The sequence below is a fragment of the Durio zibethinus genome, chromosome 25 (assembly GCF_047325235.1).
Source record: "Durio zibethinus cultivar Kanyao isolate XHJ-2024 chromosome 25, ASM4732523v1, whole genome shotgun sequence".
In the NCBI taxonomy this organism is placed as follows: domain Eukaryota; kingdom Viridiplantae; phylum Streptophyta; class Magnoliopsida; order Malvales; family Malvaceae; genus Durio; species Durio zibethinus.
This window is the reverse complement of record NC_143186.1, coordinates 16,896,794-16,914,462: the sequence shown is the minus strand read 5'-3', so window position 1 is coordinate 16,914,462 and position 17,669 is coordinate 16,896,794. Positions and strand designations below refer to the sequence as shown.

General features: G+C 27.9%; 2 protein-coding genes across 2 annotated transcripts; one reads left to right on the top strand and one right to left on the bottom strand.

Moving 5' to 3' along the window:
* The first annotated feature begins 63 nt into the window (after positions 1-63).
* Positions 64-3,676, top strand: CCDA (cytochrome c biogenesis protein family). The gene is made up of 12 exons (XM_022862238.2): positions 64-265; positions 354-449; positions 590-645; positions 844-974; positions 1,062-1,147; positions 1,265-1,296; positions 1,767-1,928; positions 2,501-2,573; positions 2,679-2,779; positions 2,952-3,044; positions 3,249-3,295; positions 3,448-3,676. Exons 1-12 carry the CDS (start codon positions 178-180, stop codon positions 3,518-3,520), a joined length of 1,038 nt encoding a protein of 345 aa, XP_022717973.2. The 5' UTR covers positions 64-177; the 3' UTR covers positions 3,521-3,676.
* A 2,215-nt stretch (positions 3,677-5,891) lies between these two features.
* Positions 5,892-7,297, bottom strand: LOC111276496 (uncharacterized). Its single transcript, XM_022862239.2, has 2 exons — positions 6,677-7,297; positions 5,892-6,504 (listed from the first exon to the last, which is right to left on the bottom strand). The coding sequence occupies exons 1-2, from the start codon at positions 7,227-7,229 to the stop codon at positions 6,116-6,118; spliced, it is 942 nt and encodes a 313-aa protein (XP_022717974.2). The 5' UTR covers positions 7,230-7,297; the 3' UTR covers positions 5,892-6,115.
* Positions 7,298-17,669: the final 10,372 nt, after the last annotated feature.

Below are 17,669 nucleotides of genomic sequence, written 5' to 3'. Positions count from 1 at the left end.
TCGAAGTAACCGTCGACATCGATCCGTTGAACTTAAACTGGGAAAACCGTTAAAACACGAAACAAAATTGTAAAATATCTCCCTCTTTCTGTTTGGTTACCGAGAAAAAAAAAATCAACAAATTCAAAATCCCCACAAAGCTTTCTAAACCGCCGAACAGAGTTCGTATCTTTTAATATGGCATTCGTCCTAAACCACGGCGCCAGCTTCTCCTCTCATTTCTTCAAAATCTCAAGCTTTAAAAATCACCGAAGAACCAGTTATGGTAAGTTAATATTAACTGATTAGCTGTTTAATTTGTTGAAATTAACGAATTTTAAGCTCTGAAACTTTTTACTTTTTCATTTTTCCAGGAAAATATACTATGGCCATTAACAAGCCAACGGGAAATAAGGAACTTTGCAAAGATTTTGAATCTTTGAAATTTACTCTTGTAAATACTATAGCAGGTAATTACTGAGAAATGTTTTTAACTTCATATAATGATCGTTCTAATAATTTGTTTAGTTGTAAGTTGCTTTATGAGTGATGGGTTTTTTTTAATTATTTTCATATTTTAAGTTTTAATTTCTATTATAATTGTTTTTAGTGGCAAATTTGGTTGCCATTGACTCTGCAAAGGCTTTAAGTGAAGATAATATCTTGGTTAGTTCAATGTTTACCCTTTTCTTATCTTTCCAGTTCCATTTTTCCACCCAATGTTTTAAAATTTACCTTCATAGGCTAATATTTCCATAGATTAAATTGGTTTTCTTTAGTATACCATCTTATTTTTTCAGTATGTATGTCAACTTCAAGTTATATAAATAATCTTAGGAACTTGAATTATTTCGTTTGAGGCAGGAACAAGCTGTTTCTCTTTACACTTTGGCTGATGGAAGTCCTGGAGATTGGTTTGGAGGCCTACTATATTCAGCTGGCCAGCAGGCTAATGAAGCTGTTCAGGGCCAATTATCAGCTTTGAGTTTCACTAGGTTCTTTTCTGTGCTTTTCCCTTTAAATGCAGCGCTATTTTCTGAGGTTGACAATCGGTATTATTATTATTTTTTTTTTCGTTGCAGTTTGGCTGTTATTTTTGGGGCTGGTCTTGTAACAAGTCTTTCTCCATGTACATTAAGTGTTTTGCCTTTGACACTTGGTTACATTGGTAAGTAATACGCATTCTTTGCATAAAGCTCAATGCATTGTAAAAAATGATGCTGTTACTTTCTTGCATGTCCTCTCATGTTTGATGCTGATCTTTTGACTTATCCGAACCTTCTAGGTGCATTTGGCTCTGGCAAGGGAAAAACTGAGGTAATAGCTTGCTATGTGATTCATCTCCTTTTTGCCTCTACCTTTTGGTCTTCATTGAAGCATTGAAACTTGCATATGGAAATATTGTTATAAGTCAATCGTAATTGCTAGCTCTCTTCATTAGAAAATTGAAACAAATTAATGATTCAAAAACATTTTCGCTCATAGATGACATAAAAGCCTAAAGTTACATATCTTGGTTCAGGTTGAGTTTTCAGCAGTGATGATGCAGCCTGTTCTTCTGTATTTTCTTTACCTTTCTATTTATGAAGTTTCTTATTCTAGCTAAGCATTTGTATCTTCTGAACTTGTCCTTGATAGTTATTATAGCATGTGTACTATGTTTATGTAACTAAATCCAATTGAAATATATATGGGTCCTCCCTCTCTTATGCATGAGACACACAAATGCAATCATGGATGTAAAGAGTGTTTGTTCTCAAATGACTTTGAGGTTCTTTGTTGGTCAGATTATTGTGAATTCAATCGCTTTCTCACTAGGATTAGCAACTACACTTGCACTCCTGGGTGTTGGAGCTTCCTTTGCTGGGAAGGCATATGGACAGATAGGGCAGGGGTTGCCATTGGCTGCTTCGGGTTTGGCTGTTATTATGGGTCTTAATCTACTTGAGGTATTGAATCAAGCTACTTCTATTTGATTTATGGGTTTTTTTAGGGTTAAATGTTCCAGCAACGGGATTTAATTTTTGTCATCAATCATATAATTTTTCTCATTTATATGGAAGGAATTCTTACACTTTATTTATTTATTTCTATCTTCTAGCAAAAAAGAAAAGGCTTATAGAAGGTTGATTTCAGGGTTTTTTTTTCCCTTTTAATATTTTGGATTTCCTGAAAAAAAGGTAATAAAGGAGAAACTGCCTCTGAAGTTCATATTTTTTTTATCAGTGTGTATGAAGCTTCTTTATTCCTGTCCGTCACATTGCCATCTGTGCTTGAATCTGTGGGTTTTTTAAGTTTTTCTATTGCCATCTATTTCTTGGGGGGTTGGAATGGGATGTTACAAGTTATTCCTATGCCTTAAAGTTTCTGCATTTTAAGTGGCGTGGTCAGAATTACAACTCTAGATGGCTTCAAATTTTATGTAGCACTGCTATTAGATTAGAAATGTTTCAATCATAAATTCAAGTTTGTTATACATCTGATCTAATTATTCTTCTTTCTTTGTGAACTAACATTGCAGGTCATTGAATTACAACTTCCGTCTTTCTTTAACAATTTTGACCCTCGTGCTGCGGCTGCCAATTTCCCATCGGGTAACCGATTCGATTATATTCCCCTACCTAACAAAAGTTAATTATATGAATGAATCTCTAAAACATTTTAAAGGCGTTAATTTTGAAAATTTTTTTATATTTTAGGTGTCCAAGCATATTTAGCTGGGCTTACATTTGCATTAGCTGCCTCACCTTGCAGCACTCCAGTTCTGGCCACTTTACTGGGATATGTAGCCACATCCAAGGTAATCTACAACCAAAGAAAGAGACTGCAGCTGTTAAAGTGAATGCACCTTCAAGTCTATAGAACAATGATATCAGTCTTTATTTGGCATAAACCATATATATATATATATATATATATTTACGTAATGCAGCTAAGGCTATAATAAGTAATGTGTTGCAACCATATAACAGGATCCAGTAATAGGAGGCAGCTTACTGTTGACATACACAACTGGCTATGTAGCTCCTCTACTTCTGGCTGCTTCTTTTGCCGGAGCTTTGCAGGTACGCATGAAGTCGTTTGTTTAGAACTGAATTCTGTTGTTTTGGAAGATACATGTCCATTTTTGTTATTGGAAGACACAAATCTGTTGTCCAAACTACAGAAAATCATTAACTAATTACCGCCAACTTGCTCCATCTTTCTCTGCTAATGTACTTAAAATTATTATTAACCCGAAATTCAACTTATTGTATATGTACTTGCAGAATCTGCTGTCATTCAGGAAGTTCTCAGCATGGATCAACCCAGTGAGGTATGGTATAGCTTTTGTCATTGCTCAATTCGGTCTTCATGCGCCAATGTGACAATAAGCATCTGGTTTTTTGTTCCTCATAGAAACTGCTCTTAGATTTGCAGTATATATTTGCTCTCTGACACATGGTTAAAATCTGATTTCTTTCGCAGTGGAGCTCTTCTACTGGGTGGAGGTATATATACTTTCTTGGATAGGCTTTTCCCTGCCACGATGGCAATGTAAAGACATCTCTGCAAGTTTAGATGTGATTTTCATTTTGGTCTAAGGTGACATTTTCAGTTAAATTTAAAACATGATATGAACAGCTTATGTTTATTTTTCCTAACTTGGAGGATATATTAAATTTCCATTTTAATAAGATTGAAGGTTCCCAGACTCCTTGTACTTTGTTCATATTTTGAAATGGATGAAACTCGTTAACTGATAAAATAGTAGTCTTTGAAAATTATTAACCCTATCCTCAATGAAGTAAAAAGGGTGTAACAGAATGCAAATGGCTTAGATAAAGATGACAATTGGATGAGTTGGATTGGATTATCTCAGGTTGAAGGAAATCTGGGTCACTTCAGATTTAAATTATCTCAAATTCAAATCGATTCAAATTCAAATTAATTAGGTCAATTTTACTAGCTCTAATTTGGTATAACATGATGATGTGATAAATTTACATCTGAAATACGAATAAGATAGATGAAAATGTCAGGAAGATGACCGTTTTCAATCCACCTAATACCAAATATTTCTACAAACTAGCTTGACATTAATTATTAGTATGCAAAGATTATCAAAACACTATTGTTCGTCAGAATAGGAATGGTGGTCGAGTCGGTTTGAGTCTTTTTCAAATAAAAAAAGAAAAAAAAAATGTATGAATATATTTAGCATACATTTTCTTAAGCTGCTGAAACCGAAATCTGAACAATCAGGTTTTGAAAGAGATTTGCCAACCATAATCATCCTGACTTTACAAGTAATTCTTTGACAAATTTGAACAATTAGTTGCAGGGGGGCCAAATTTATGGGATAAGATTGCTGTAGCTTACTCCCGTATCGTTCAAGGAAATGACACCAGTGAACAGAAACCAAAATGTCTATTAAACTAGACTGTGACCTCACCGGTCAACATTAATAAATGCAAGCAGTTTTTAATGACATAGGGGACCATTTAAAACACTGGGAGAGGCTAGAACCTGAGGTATACATTCCCTCAGGTTTTTTTTTACCTGTTATTTAAGAGTTAAATTCGCTAAAATTAAAAAAAATAATAATAATAAAATTAATTATTATGCCAGTAAAATTAAAATTAATAATAAATATATATATTTAAAAATAACACAGCGGTGAAAATGAGTTAAATTATAATAAAAAATAATAATTATTAAAGATATTATATTAAAATTTATATGTAATAAAAATTTTAAATTATTTAATATTTATAAAATAAATAAATTATTAATTATTAAACTAATTTTATTATAAATAATAATTTTATTAATAAAAACATTTTAAAAAATAATATTTTTATTTTATTAATTAACAAAATTATTTTATATTTTTTAAATAAAAAATTAAAATGAAAAATAATAAATTAAATTATAAAGAAAAAGCAGGTTCAATGCGCTTTGCACGAATTTTTCATAGAAAACGTAGTCCTATCGTGGGTACGTTTAGATCCAAATTAAGCCTATCGCTTCGTTTAAATGCGCGATGAAATTAATTACAATAAAATTAAAAATAATAATAAAATCATTATAATTATGATTAAAAATTATAAATATGATTAAAAAATTTTAATAAAAAAATTATATTTAATAAATTTTATTAAAATTAATATTTAAATTCAATTAATAATATTATAAATTCAATCACATTGTATAAAAAATACAATTAAATTCAAATGAGCACTAATTTAGATTAAAAAAAATTTTGAACCCTATCCAAAGAACAAAAAAAATCATGCATAAATTATTACATCAAATATTCGTATATAGATAATTGATTTATTTTTTAGTTGGATAAAAAAAATTTTAAATTTAATCGAAGAACAAAAATTTATATATCAATTATTAAATCAAATGTTTGTATACAAATAATTGATTTTTTTTTTTACTTAGATAAAAATGGATTTAAACTCTGTTAAAAAACAGAAAATTAACATCTACTATTAAATCAAATATTTAAATATATATAATTGAATACTAGACTTGAATGTTCAGACCACAAATGATTGATTAAAAATTACTTTTATCATATTTTTACTTTGCCATAAATGTATTTCCTAAGATAGTAATGCATCTATTTCTAAAGAAAAAGAATTTAATTTTGGATCATATATATACAGACATGGAATTGGAAGTATGAGCAAAACTTAAACAAGGAAAATTCATGAACCATGATCATTAATGTGAAGGCTAACCACTAATAACCATATAACAAAACAATAAATTAAAAATACTATAGTTATTATTATTTTTGTTATTTATTGAAATAATTTTTTCATGCATATTGTTATCATCTTTTGCTTAATATGATCAACCCATGGAAAAAAAAAAACCCATTTAAAACAATTATATGAAACACATCTATTTAAATATAAAGGGAAAATAATGAAAATTACTGTCATTAATATATTTGGCTAATATGCATAAAATCATGAAATTCCAATAAAAAACATTTCGGAAAAAAAAAAAGTAAACCAAAAAAACACAAAAACCTTTTTACAAAGCAGGAATCATTTACCCCACTAAAAAAAGGTAAAAGTAAAATAAAAGAAAAGAGAAAATTTTACTTTTTAACCCTCAGAGGTTACTAAAATCTCTACTCTGCTCCTCTCCTAATCATCTCCTGATACTGATTCAAAGACTCCTGCCTTTGCAACCTCATTTCCTCATTGAACTTCTTAATGAACGCTTCCACTCGGCGGTTCAACTCGTCCTGGCTCAGCGAGGGGTCCCTCTTGAGTTTTCCCGAGCCAGAAGAACGAGTCAGTGACGATTCCCTGGAGCGTTCGCTGAAGGTATCGGATTTCTTCACGGTGTTGGGGAGAGGAGGGGGAGGAGCATTGTGGTCCTTTGGAGTCCGTTGTTCCCACGTGTCGGATTTCTTCAGGTGACGTGTTAACGGCATCGAACGTCCCTCCGTTATCGTCTTCCACGTTGTCTCCAATGTGTCGTGCCGTTTTGGCTTCGACACTCTCAAAGCTTTCCCTGAAAATTTTGCACCATCATTTATCAAATTCACTGTTTTACCCTTACAGACAAATATTAAAAAATTGAACATGTCATTACCCTTAGGGTTAATTTTGACTTTTCAAGTATGCACTTTGGCATTTCATTTTAAAATTCTCATACAAGAGATCGAGAGAGTTTAGTAGTTTACCTTCCGTAGCCGCTTTCACAGATTTCCGCTGACCAAACCTCTTCGAAACCGGCGGTTTCTCCGCCGCTTTCTCATTCAACAAACTCACAAGCTCCATAGACTCACTCCTCACCGGCTCCACCTCCATCACCACTTTAACCTGCTCCTCCTCACCGCCACCGTCCACCACCACCCCTTCCTTACTCTCCTCCACCGTCTTCAAATCCTCCGCCACCACAACCCTTGCAGCAACACTTCCATAATTATACTCACTACTATACACTTCACTTGAAACCTTAACACCCGGCAAAACTATCTCCAGCGAAGAATTGTGCTGAGCACGGTTTTGCTTCTGCGAGAGCTTAGAAGAGGCGACGATGGAGATGATGATCCCGTTGACAAGAAGGTAAAGATACGGAGGCCGAAGAAAAGAAAGTATTAAGCTGTAAGTTGAAGGAATACCAGATGTTATAAACTCTGTCACAAACGGAGCAGAAACTTTAAACAAAACGGCGACCGATATAATTCCTGTCGATATCAACGCCGTTTTTAGAGAAAGCATTAGATTTGCCATTAGTGAAAAGGCTTAACTTTTTTCTCGGGAAAATAAGGTTAGAAAGTTGTGGAAAATGATGGTGCTTGTGGATAATTATATAGGGGAAGTTGGGGCGTTCTGTAATGAATTTTCGGCCATTTGATTGTGGATCAATGATGGACCAGGCATTCCGGTGTTGAGAAGTGACACGTTTGCAAGCGGTGACATGGGCTTTTGCCCACGTGGTAATGTGCACAATTGGCGTACGGTTGACGTATTTGTTTGACTCTTCTTCGTGTTGAATATTTATTTATTTTGCCATTTTTGTTTAATGAATTTTTAGTGTCAATAATTTCTGCGCTTAAGATCTTATAAGATATTAAGATTAGTATCTCAAACATTTAAAGTGAAAATTTAAAATCTCAATAAAAAATAAAAAGTTATCACATGTTTTTTTATTATATTTTTTTATTAATTTTTAAGATATAATGTTGTGAATGGTCTATTTAAATAATAAAAAATATTTAATATTGTTATAAGAATTTTTTAAAAAAATTTATATAATTTTTAAATTATAAATTTAATAATTAATATGATATTTAAAAAATTATTTATTCATTATGTGTCATTATTTAAAATTAATAATGTTAAGAATAAATATTATATTTATTAACATATTCATAATTTAAATACATATTACAAATTTTTAAAATCTAAATATCATATTTCTAAAAAAAAAATCATATTAAATATTCCAAATTTAAAGATTATTTTTAATATTAACTCATTCTTTAAATATATCAATAGAATTTAAAAGACGTGTGATCGTTTACTAAAAATTAATTATAAATTAATATAACTCCACATGGAACTAATACAAAAGGTTACCCATTAAACTTAGCATTTAATTTAATTAATTTATATAATTATTTTAAAGAATAACACTTAAAATTTTTAAAATTTAAATTATAACATTTATATTTTTTATTGTAAATTAAGACTTCTTTTATATAAAAAAATCATCATCCATCCAGCATGCATGGGGGTAATATTGTAATAGCAAAGACAAAACTATATATAACGATCAATTTGGGCAATTAAAGACAACAATTTGTCTCACAAAACACTAGCCATATTGTCGAACTCCAACAAAAAGCAAATTTACAGTTCCCAATGGCATTGCCTTAAAATTTAATTAATCACTTCCCAAAATGTGCCATTGGATCCAATATTTGACTAGATTTTGAAGAAATTTTCCGTCACAAATTAATCTTGTAATAATTAAATCAAGGCTTTACTTAACATAATGTGCCAAAAGAGAATCTTGAAAACAAGACAATATTGTCATGTTCAAAGCAATATTTAAAGCTTAATTTTTTGTGTTAGGATTGTTAATTAATGGGTTAATATTGTAAATAACCTCTTAATTTATAGTCAAATATTCAATGTAATAATTAAATTTTAAAATTTTTTATTATAATTATTGAATTATGAATTTATTAATTAATATGACATTCATTTTTAATGTACATATGACACAAAAATAACCCTCAAATTATCATATTAATTAACAAATTTATATTTTAAATATCATATTAAAGATTTTTCAAGTTTAATAATAAATGAAATATTTTATTATAGTTGTTGATCATTTGAAAGATTAAACTTTAATTAATTTAAGATCCAGAATCTCCGGCAGCCATGAATGGTGGGTCATTTGGGATTACAGCCATGTGGCCATTTTAGCATGGGTGGTGCAACCCTTGACCGACCATAGATTAACCTTAATTAACACTAACAGCAATACAAGTTGACCAATTCACGAAAAGACAAACCCTTTTTTTTTTATCTTTCCTGTAGTATTTGTTTTTAGTTTATTCTTAATAGTTACTATAATTTTTCCCACATTTGAATCTTTGATTCATTTTGGAGCTTGATGTTGCATGCACTCAAAATTAAATAATCAATTAAGTAGATGATAACTTAGTTAGACAAAATTAGGGATAGCGAGCTAATCCGTCCCCGACGGGTTTCGATCCAACCCGATTTCACGGGATCAATTTTTTTTTTTTGAAATTCGAGTTTTTGGGTCGGATCGGATCGGGTAAAATAATGAAACATTCGGTGTCGGGTCGGATTTACCTAAAACTCGATCCGACCCGATATTATATAAAAAATTATTTTTTTAATTAATTATTTAATTTTTTATTATATATATTTATATAATGATATTTTTAAATATTTATATTTAAAAAATAATATTTTATATTTTAAAAAATAATATTTTATTAATTTCAGGTCGGGTCGAGTTCGGTTTACATGGTATCGGAGTCGGGTCGAGTTCAGGTATAAAAAATCAAAAAAAATTTCGAATAAAGTCAAGTTCGAATTTAATAAAATATTAAATCGGGTTGGGTTCGGGGCGAGCAAAACCCATCTCGAACCCGACCCGATACCAACCCTAGACAAAACCAATCTTATATTTTTTTAATTTAAAAAATAGGAAGTTACTGCTTTTAAAGTGATAAATCATGTTCATATACACGAAATAGAAATAAAGTAAATTAAAATTTGAGATCTTTTACATGAAATTTAAGAAAGTAAAGTGAAGTTTTGAAAAGAAATTAATTAATATTATTCACTATATATAATTTTTGTTGCTAATGCAACTGTGTGTAAATTCAATCTGTGTATAAGTAAAATAAATAATTAAATTTGGTAGTTCCAACAAGTGTGAATGTCTTTATAATAAAACTAGATCCAGCTCATGATGGATTTATGAAAGTTGATATATCAAGACCTAACATGATCAGATGCCATGGTTCTTCAAGACTTAGATCCATATTTTATTTTTAATAAAATAAAATTTCAGATATTTTATTACAAAACCATAACCAAAGTCGACGAGTAGTTTGTCACTGTCTTACCGACCTGTACAGTTTCCATGTGCTTGTTATTTGTTTTTTTTTTTTTTTTATTTCACACCAACTTCGTTTATCACAAAGAATATTCAATTTTTTTTTCTTTCATTTAGTATCATAATTATGATCATATGCCCTCACATATTCGAAGCACAATCATATATATAGTTAATTGAGAAGATTTTATTTGATTTATGTTCGAGTCGACATTCTTATGTTTAAGATTTAAGCTATGAAGATTTCGAGTTCAATTATTAATTTATGAAAAAGTGAGATTTTTTTTGTTTTACTTTCAAATCTTAAAGTAAGCATATGGCCGACCCAAAATAAATAAATTAAAAACATGCTTAATTGGGAAGTTTGGCCACCTAAAATTGATTTGTTTTTAGTGGATATTAAAATTAGTTTGTTTTAAACATAATATTTATTTCAGTTAATTTATATAATTATTTTTAAAAGATAATATCTAATAAATTTGAAACTAAAATATCAATATTTACAATACATTTTTCTATCCTCAAATTACTGTCTTTTTTTTACAAAAAAAAATTAATTTGTTTCTAATAAAATATTTAATTTAATTTATTTAAATATTATATTTAAGAGATGATATCCAATAAATTTAACGTTTAAAATTTGTAATTTTTTTCTCTATTCTTATCCAACGATTTTTTTTTTCATTAAAAAAAAAATTCTAAGCAACATCCCAATATATAATATTTAAAATTTTGGAGGCTTCAAGTTCAACTCTTAAGTGAAGAAGAGTGAAGTTTACTTTATCTTAACGTATATATAGGGCTGAGAAAACAAGAAAAAAAGCTTGGCAAGTTTGGAAAGCAAAATTTTTCTCTCATGCAATGAGAACACCCTTGACCATGACACAAAGAGAAGAGCATTGTTTCAAAACACGCTATATTGAGTTGCAAAATCGTGGATGAAAAAAAATAGTTGTTTCATATTTTCGAGCTTTTCCTTTACCCAAAAAAACAGAAAACGAGTCGTCAAGACTTGCCCTTGAGTCAAGTGAGACGGCTAACAAGTTGCTTGGAACGGACGTATCTTTGCATATGTGGTGTGGTTGTGGTTTCATCATTCAAGCAATAGTATGGTTGATAGCTTTCCAATTGGTTAGATTTTGGTTAGGTCTTTTGGAGAGTAAGAACCGAAATTGGGTAGGAAAAATGCATATGATTGAGAAAGCTCATGGCCAATAAGTGTGTTATTATTATTGATTTTGATGGATGGAAATGAAAGGTAAGTCGACATAGGGAAAAATACAAGAGGAAATAATAGTGTGGAAAAGAATTGTTTGTGGTTTTGATTACGCTAAGAATGGGACGTCCGCTCAATGTTGGAACTAGAAAAGGATTTGGCCATTGAATTTTCGATGCTTCCTTCTAAAAACCATAGCATGCATTTTGAAATTATTGTGCAAAAAGGAAGGTAACCAAATACGATAATCTTTGATTAGATTGCAAAATTTAACGTTTTTATTTAAAGATATAATAATGCTAATTGAATTAATGTTTGAATTCTTCTTGTCACGAAGATATACTTTAAAAAAAATACTTAAAAATTTTAGATTTAAATATTTACGTCATAAAAATATGATAATAAATTTTATTTAAATTTGAACCTTTTTAAGGAGCTTAATCGACTCTTAATTAATTTAATTTATTTAAAATTTTAGTTTCACATCGCTCTACAAAAAATAAATCATAATTAATAAAGAAAATGGAACCTCGCTTTATCAACTGCACCGTAGGGTGACAATAGATTTGAAAAATGTGAAGCCGTAGTTCAAAGACAAGGATGACTTTGCTTTTCAAGATGACCTAAAAGAAGAAGTTTGACAGGAAACCAAGCAGAAGTGAACAGGTCCAAAAGTGTAAACAATTTGTAAAGTTACCAAATGATGGCACCGCCCAATAATTGTGGGGTTGACACATGCCAGCCGTCAGATTCAGCTGCAGTTGCATTTTTATACTTATTGCTGCTAAAACAACACCTAGAGCTAGCTGCTCAGCTGCTGGTAAGTACACTCCAAAACAAACGATTCTGTACTTTCGGAAACGTTTTTCAATTCCAATGATTTTTACCCACTTTGGACACTTGGCTCCTCTACAACTCTACCATAAATGTATTCATGAATATTAAAAATTGAATGAAATTTATTTTAAAAATTGAAAACAATAATTTTTTTAAAATTACAATCACTTTAGAATGAATTCTATAATTAATAGTATTCTAACTATTTAAAATTTTATAATCTTATAGCAAAAGATAAAGAATATTTAGATTTTATAGAAAATAAAATTTATTTTATTTTTAAATAAATTATAGAACATTACTTTAAAATAAAGATTGTTAAGTAAGTAAAAAGTAAATTTAATGATAAATAATACAAAAAAATACTAGAAAATAAATGAAAATTTGATTGTAAATCTCAATTTAAAACCTATTTAAAGATATACAAAAATAAAAAAAAAGATATAAATTGGTTAAATGAAAGCAAAAAATGTATAAATTTGACAAAAAAATTTGTTAGAATAAAAACTTTAAAAAAAAAAAATCCAAATACAAATATTTTATTTGTAATGAGGAAGGTCATATAGCACCTCAACGTCCTAATAAAAAAAATGCTAAAAAAATTATTAAAACTCTCGAAGAACAAGATTTAAAAATTTGTTTGGGAAAAGAAGTTTTTGAAGATGAAATTATTTATGAATTAATTTCTGAAATAGATTATGATTATGATGATGATGAGTAAATTTTTATGCTTAATACCAGCAGCAATCCTAATAATAATACTATATCGAAAGTTAATAATCGACTTAGTTTTGAAACTAAAAATACACCTACTAAAGAATAGCAAATGATAAAATTAAGTGATGTCTTAGAACAATATGTTACTATTTCAAACGAATTGTTAGAAAAACTATAATCATTAAAGAAATATAAACTTTTTATCTTTTCAAAATTCAAACCATGGATAAAAATACACATAGAAAAATTCAATGGTAATATTATAGCTACTGATTCTAATCAATAATCTGTAGATATTCATTTATTTACTAAAGAAAAAATCACGTGAATTAAACAAAACTATCTTGAAGTTAGATATATACATTTAGGAATAATTATGATAACTATAAAAGTTTTATTCAAAGTTGGTAATGATATACCACTAATAGCAGTATTGATTATATAAAAGATTTGAAAATCTTATTAAAGCATTAACAAGAGGAATATAATCAAATCTTGTTTCTAGAGCTATTTGGTTTAAAGTAAAATCAAATTATTTTATTTCTATTAATGACCCATTAATAGAAGACTGCCTTATATTAAGAATAATGACAAAATAGTCAGAAACGTAACTCATGATCTGTCTATAAACTTGACAGTTATCAATGAATTTACTAGTCATACTTTTACTTCAAATAAAAAAATAGATTCCAATATTATAGAAATATTTGAATCCAAACTTTTTGATTCAAAAATCAAATCAAGATTAATGAATCTTAAATATCTATCAATACCCACTAGATGATTATTAAAAAGTATTATAGGACATGTTCCTTCTAATAGAAAAATAAAACCCATGAAATTTTTTACATTAGGAAATAACCTGTATTTTAAAAATTACGAAGAAAGTAATTCTAGTAACAATCTAGTTTTACCATCACCTCTTCTATACCTTCATTCTCGAATAAAGATAATGAAAAGAATAAGAGTATTGCTAGTGAATAATCATTTGTTTCACATTGGCAATCTTTTCTTTCTCAACCTCAAGCAATAGGTACAAAAAATATAAATATTTCTTTTTTTTTTTCAAGAGATACAAATAGTCAGAATCAAGAAAAATCAATTTACAATTTAGTAAACTCGATTTTAAATTCAATTTCTTCTAGAAATATTAGAAAAGATGATATTTGAAGTTTGGCCGTAATCATCCAATATTAATTTGGTAATGATGAAGTAATTACATTTTCAAAAAATAAACCAAAAATGTATTACAATTATGTTGTAGTAGAATTTAGATTTAAAAAGTATAAACAATACTCTTTAAATGTTTTGATAGACACTAGAGCTACTATATATAATTGTAATAGTAATGCTTTATCATTAGGAAAATGGGAGCCAATGAAACACCCTATAACAGTAATAGGAATCAATGAAAAAGAAACTATAATAGGATATAAAGCCAAAAAAAAAATTATTTATTTTATGAACAAAAAATTCATAATCCCAAAAATTTTATGCTTTCTTTTCATGTATGCTGATATATAATTAGGAAATAACTTTATATACAATTATTTATCATTCTATTTGAATAACAATAATATTGTTTTTACTATAGATAAAGAATCTATAGAAATACCTATAGTAAAAAACTATAAACATATATGTGATTCTGATTTTTGACTTGAAACCAAGAAAATATAAATTAAATCAATTAGTAAAACACACTGATTATATAGAATATTAAAAGAAATTTTTTGTGAGAAACCATTAAAATTATGATCTAGAAGTCCTTATTTTTGTAGTCTAAAAATTCTTGATTCAAAAAAAATAATTAGGGTAAAACCAATGATCTATACTAAACAAAATATAGATGAATTTGATGTACAAAATCAACGAACTTTTATAAAAATGACTTATAAAACCCATTACTAGTCCATATACAAGTCCAGCATTATGGTAAGAAATCATGCTAAACAAAAAAGAAGACAAGCCATAATGGTACTCAACTATAAATGGCTTAATCAAAACTTAATATTTGATGGATACTTTATTCTTAGAAAAGATGTATTAATAAACTCAACAAAAAATGCTAAATATTTTAATAAATTTAATTGTAAATCAAGATTTTGGCAAATAATGCTAATCGAAAAGTCAAAACCATTGACAACATTTAGTGCACCAAAAGGTTATTATCAATGGAAAATCATGCCTTTTGGACTTTTTAATGCTCCACAAATTTTTCTAAGATGGATGGATACCATTTTTGAGAAATATAAAGATTTTTGTATAATACATATCGATGATATACTTATATTTTGGAAACATTAAATGAGCATAGGAAACATCTAAATATTATAGTTCAAGAATTTATAAAACATGGTATAATATTAAGCCTTAAAAAGATAAACTTTGAAAAAACTAATATAGAATTCTTAAGATTAAATTTATCTTCAGATGATCTTACTTTACAAAATCATATTATAGTAAAAATTAAAGAATTTCCAAAACAATTGGAAGATAAAAAATAACTTCAAAGTTTTTTAAGTCTTCTCAATTATGGAAGACAATTTATTAAAAATCTCTCTATAAAAAAGAAGGTTTTACAAGAAAAACTAAAAAAAAGGATATACCTTTTTTTTTTACAAAAGACGATTCTATTATTATTAAACAAATAAAATCATATCTTAAATTTATACATAAAGTATATCTTCTTAAATTAGGAGAATTACTCATTCTTGAAATAGATGTTTCAGACCAACATTGGGGATGTGTATTTAAATCAAAGGTACACAATAAAAAAAAATTTGTGGTTACAATTTAGAAAAAAATAAATGTAATGAAATAAAATATATTATTTTTGCAAAAGAGTTGTTAGCAATAAAAAATACAGTAACAAGATTTCATATTTATTTAGTACCTGAAAAATTTATTATTAGAACTGATAATCAAGCAGTCAAAAACTTTTCAAAAAATAAGATGTTAGAAACTAATTCTAGAAAGATTAAATGGTATAATTTTTTATTTAATTTATTAAAGGATCTAATAATATTCTTGCTGATTTTTTAAACAAACCAGATAGATAGAGACAAAAAATCTCTTGAGCAATAAAGACAATGGATCACCATTTAGAATAAGCAATCTAAATAAAATATATTTTTTCAAAATCCTAATCCAAGTAATCGTATCCTACTTTAGACCACCAATTCCTTGTCCTAATCTAGGATATCTTTATTCTCTTCAAACATATTTTTTTCTACAACTTTCATTACAATTAGTAATGCAACCTGTTCAAGTCCCCTATATTTCTCAATTTTTGCAAAATCCAAACTAATGAACACCTATTTCATATTCTGAAGTCCTCAGAGAATTGAGGAATTGCTTAAACCAAGGTAACCTCCTCTAAAAATAAAATATTTTTATAATCTAGATTTACCCCCTGAATTATATAATATACTTAATAATGTATGGAAAGCCCATATATTTGAAAACAAAACTAATTTTAGAAGAAACATGACAAAATTAGCACAAGTTCTAGCTAATCAACAAGCTTGATTTTAAGAACTTGTATTCAAAATAATGTGTACAAATAACTTGCTAAAAGAGCAAGATCCAGACTTTTTTGCTATTAATGAAAATCAATACTCCCTTAAAAAGATCAATAATTTCTTGAAACTTTTTGAATTCTTGACACTTTTTAAATTCTTTGAAAAACAAATTTTTCTTCTAAAATATTAAAATTAAAAAAATTTTAATATTTGAAAAAGCTGTAATTCTCTTACCCAAAGAGATATTTCAAAGAATAAATAGTATTATTCTGCTTGAAATAGAAAAATTATTACAAAAAAAATTTGTAGATTATCATTCTCAGAAAGATAATTCTATGATATATCTTAAAAATACTGGAATAAGAGAACTTTTTCCAAAAATAAACTTTAGACTTGGATCATGAATCATTCGATATAATAAATATAGAAATTGAATTAGTAGGCCAAATAGTTGTGCAAAAATTTTCTTTTCACTTGATAAAATAATTTCCTATTTTTATTAAATCAAAATTTATTGATTTCATAAAAAATTTTCAATATTTTTATTATATTCATTTTAATATTACCAGTCTCTTAGAGATTTATCAAAAAGAAAGGTTTATCCACCCTTATCAAATATGAAAAATTCAAAAATTGATGGGTGTACCTCTTCTTGAAAAAATCAATAAGAATTTTGAATAGCTTAATCAAGTTTTAAGGAAGTTTTCATCTTCCAATCAATACCAATTCCAAATAAGAATATCTATGATGAACAAAGTAAAAACCTTGCATTGTGAAATAATAAAATCTTGATATCCTTAAGTTTCTGCTTCAACTAACAGCCATAGAATATTCATTCAAAGATCCTACAATGAAAGAAAACTGCCACCAACTGAACAGAAAACAATGAATCTTTTGGAACAATTATAAAAAATGAAGGACATAGACCATCTTCAACATTTATTATTTCAATACAAAGAATGATGGAACATTTAGAACAAAATCAAAACCAGTTCTCTACAATCATTCAATCCGGATGATGAAAAATTAATAAATCTTGATAATATTCAAGAATAATAAGACATCATGCGAAATCAACATCAACAAGATATGATAAGGCAAATATATTCATTACAAATTATTGTCATCTTTTGAAAAAGTCAAAAGTTACCTTTTTGTCAAAATTAAGTATTGACAATTAGTTTCATTACTATTATAGGCATTAATTATTTACCTACCCTAATTAATGAGAGGAAAATTGTATTATAAAGTACGATGGAATAAAGAGG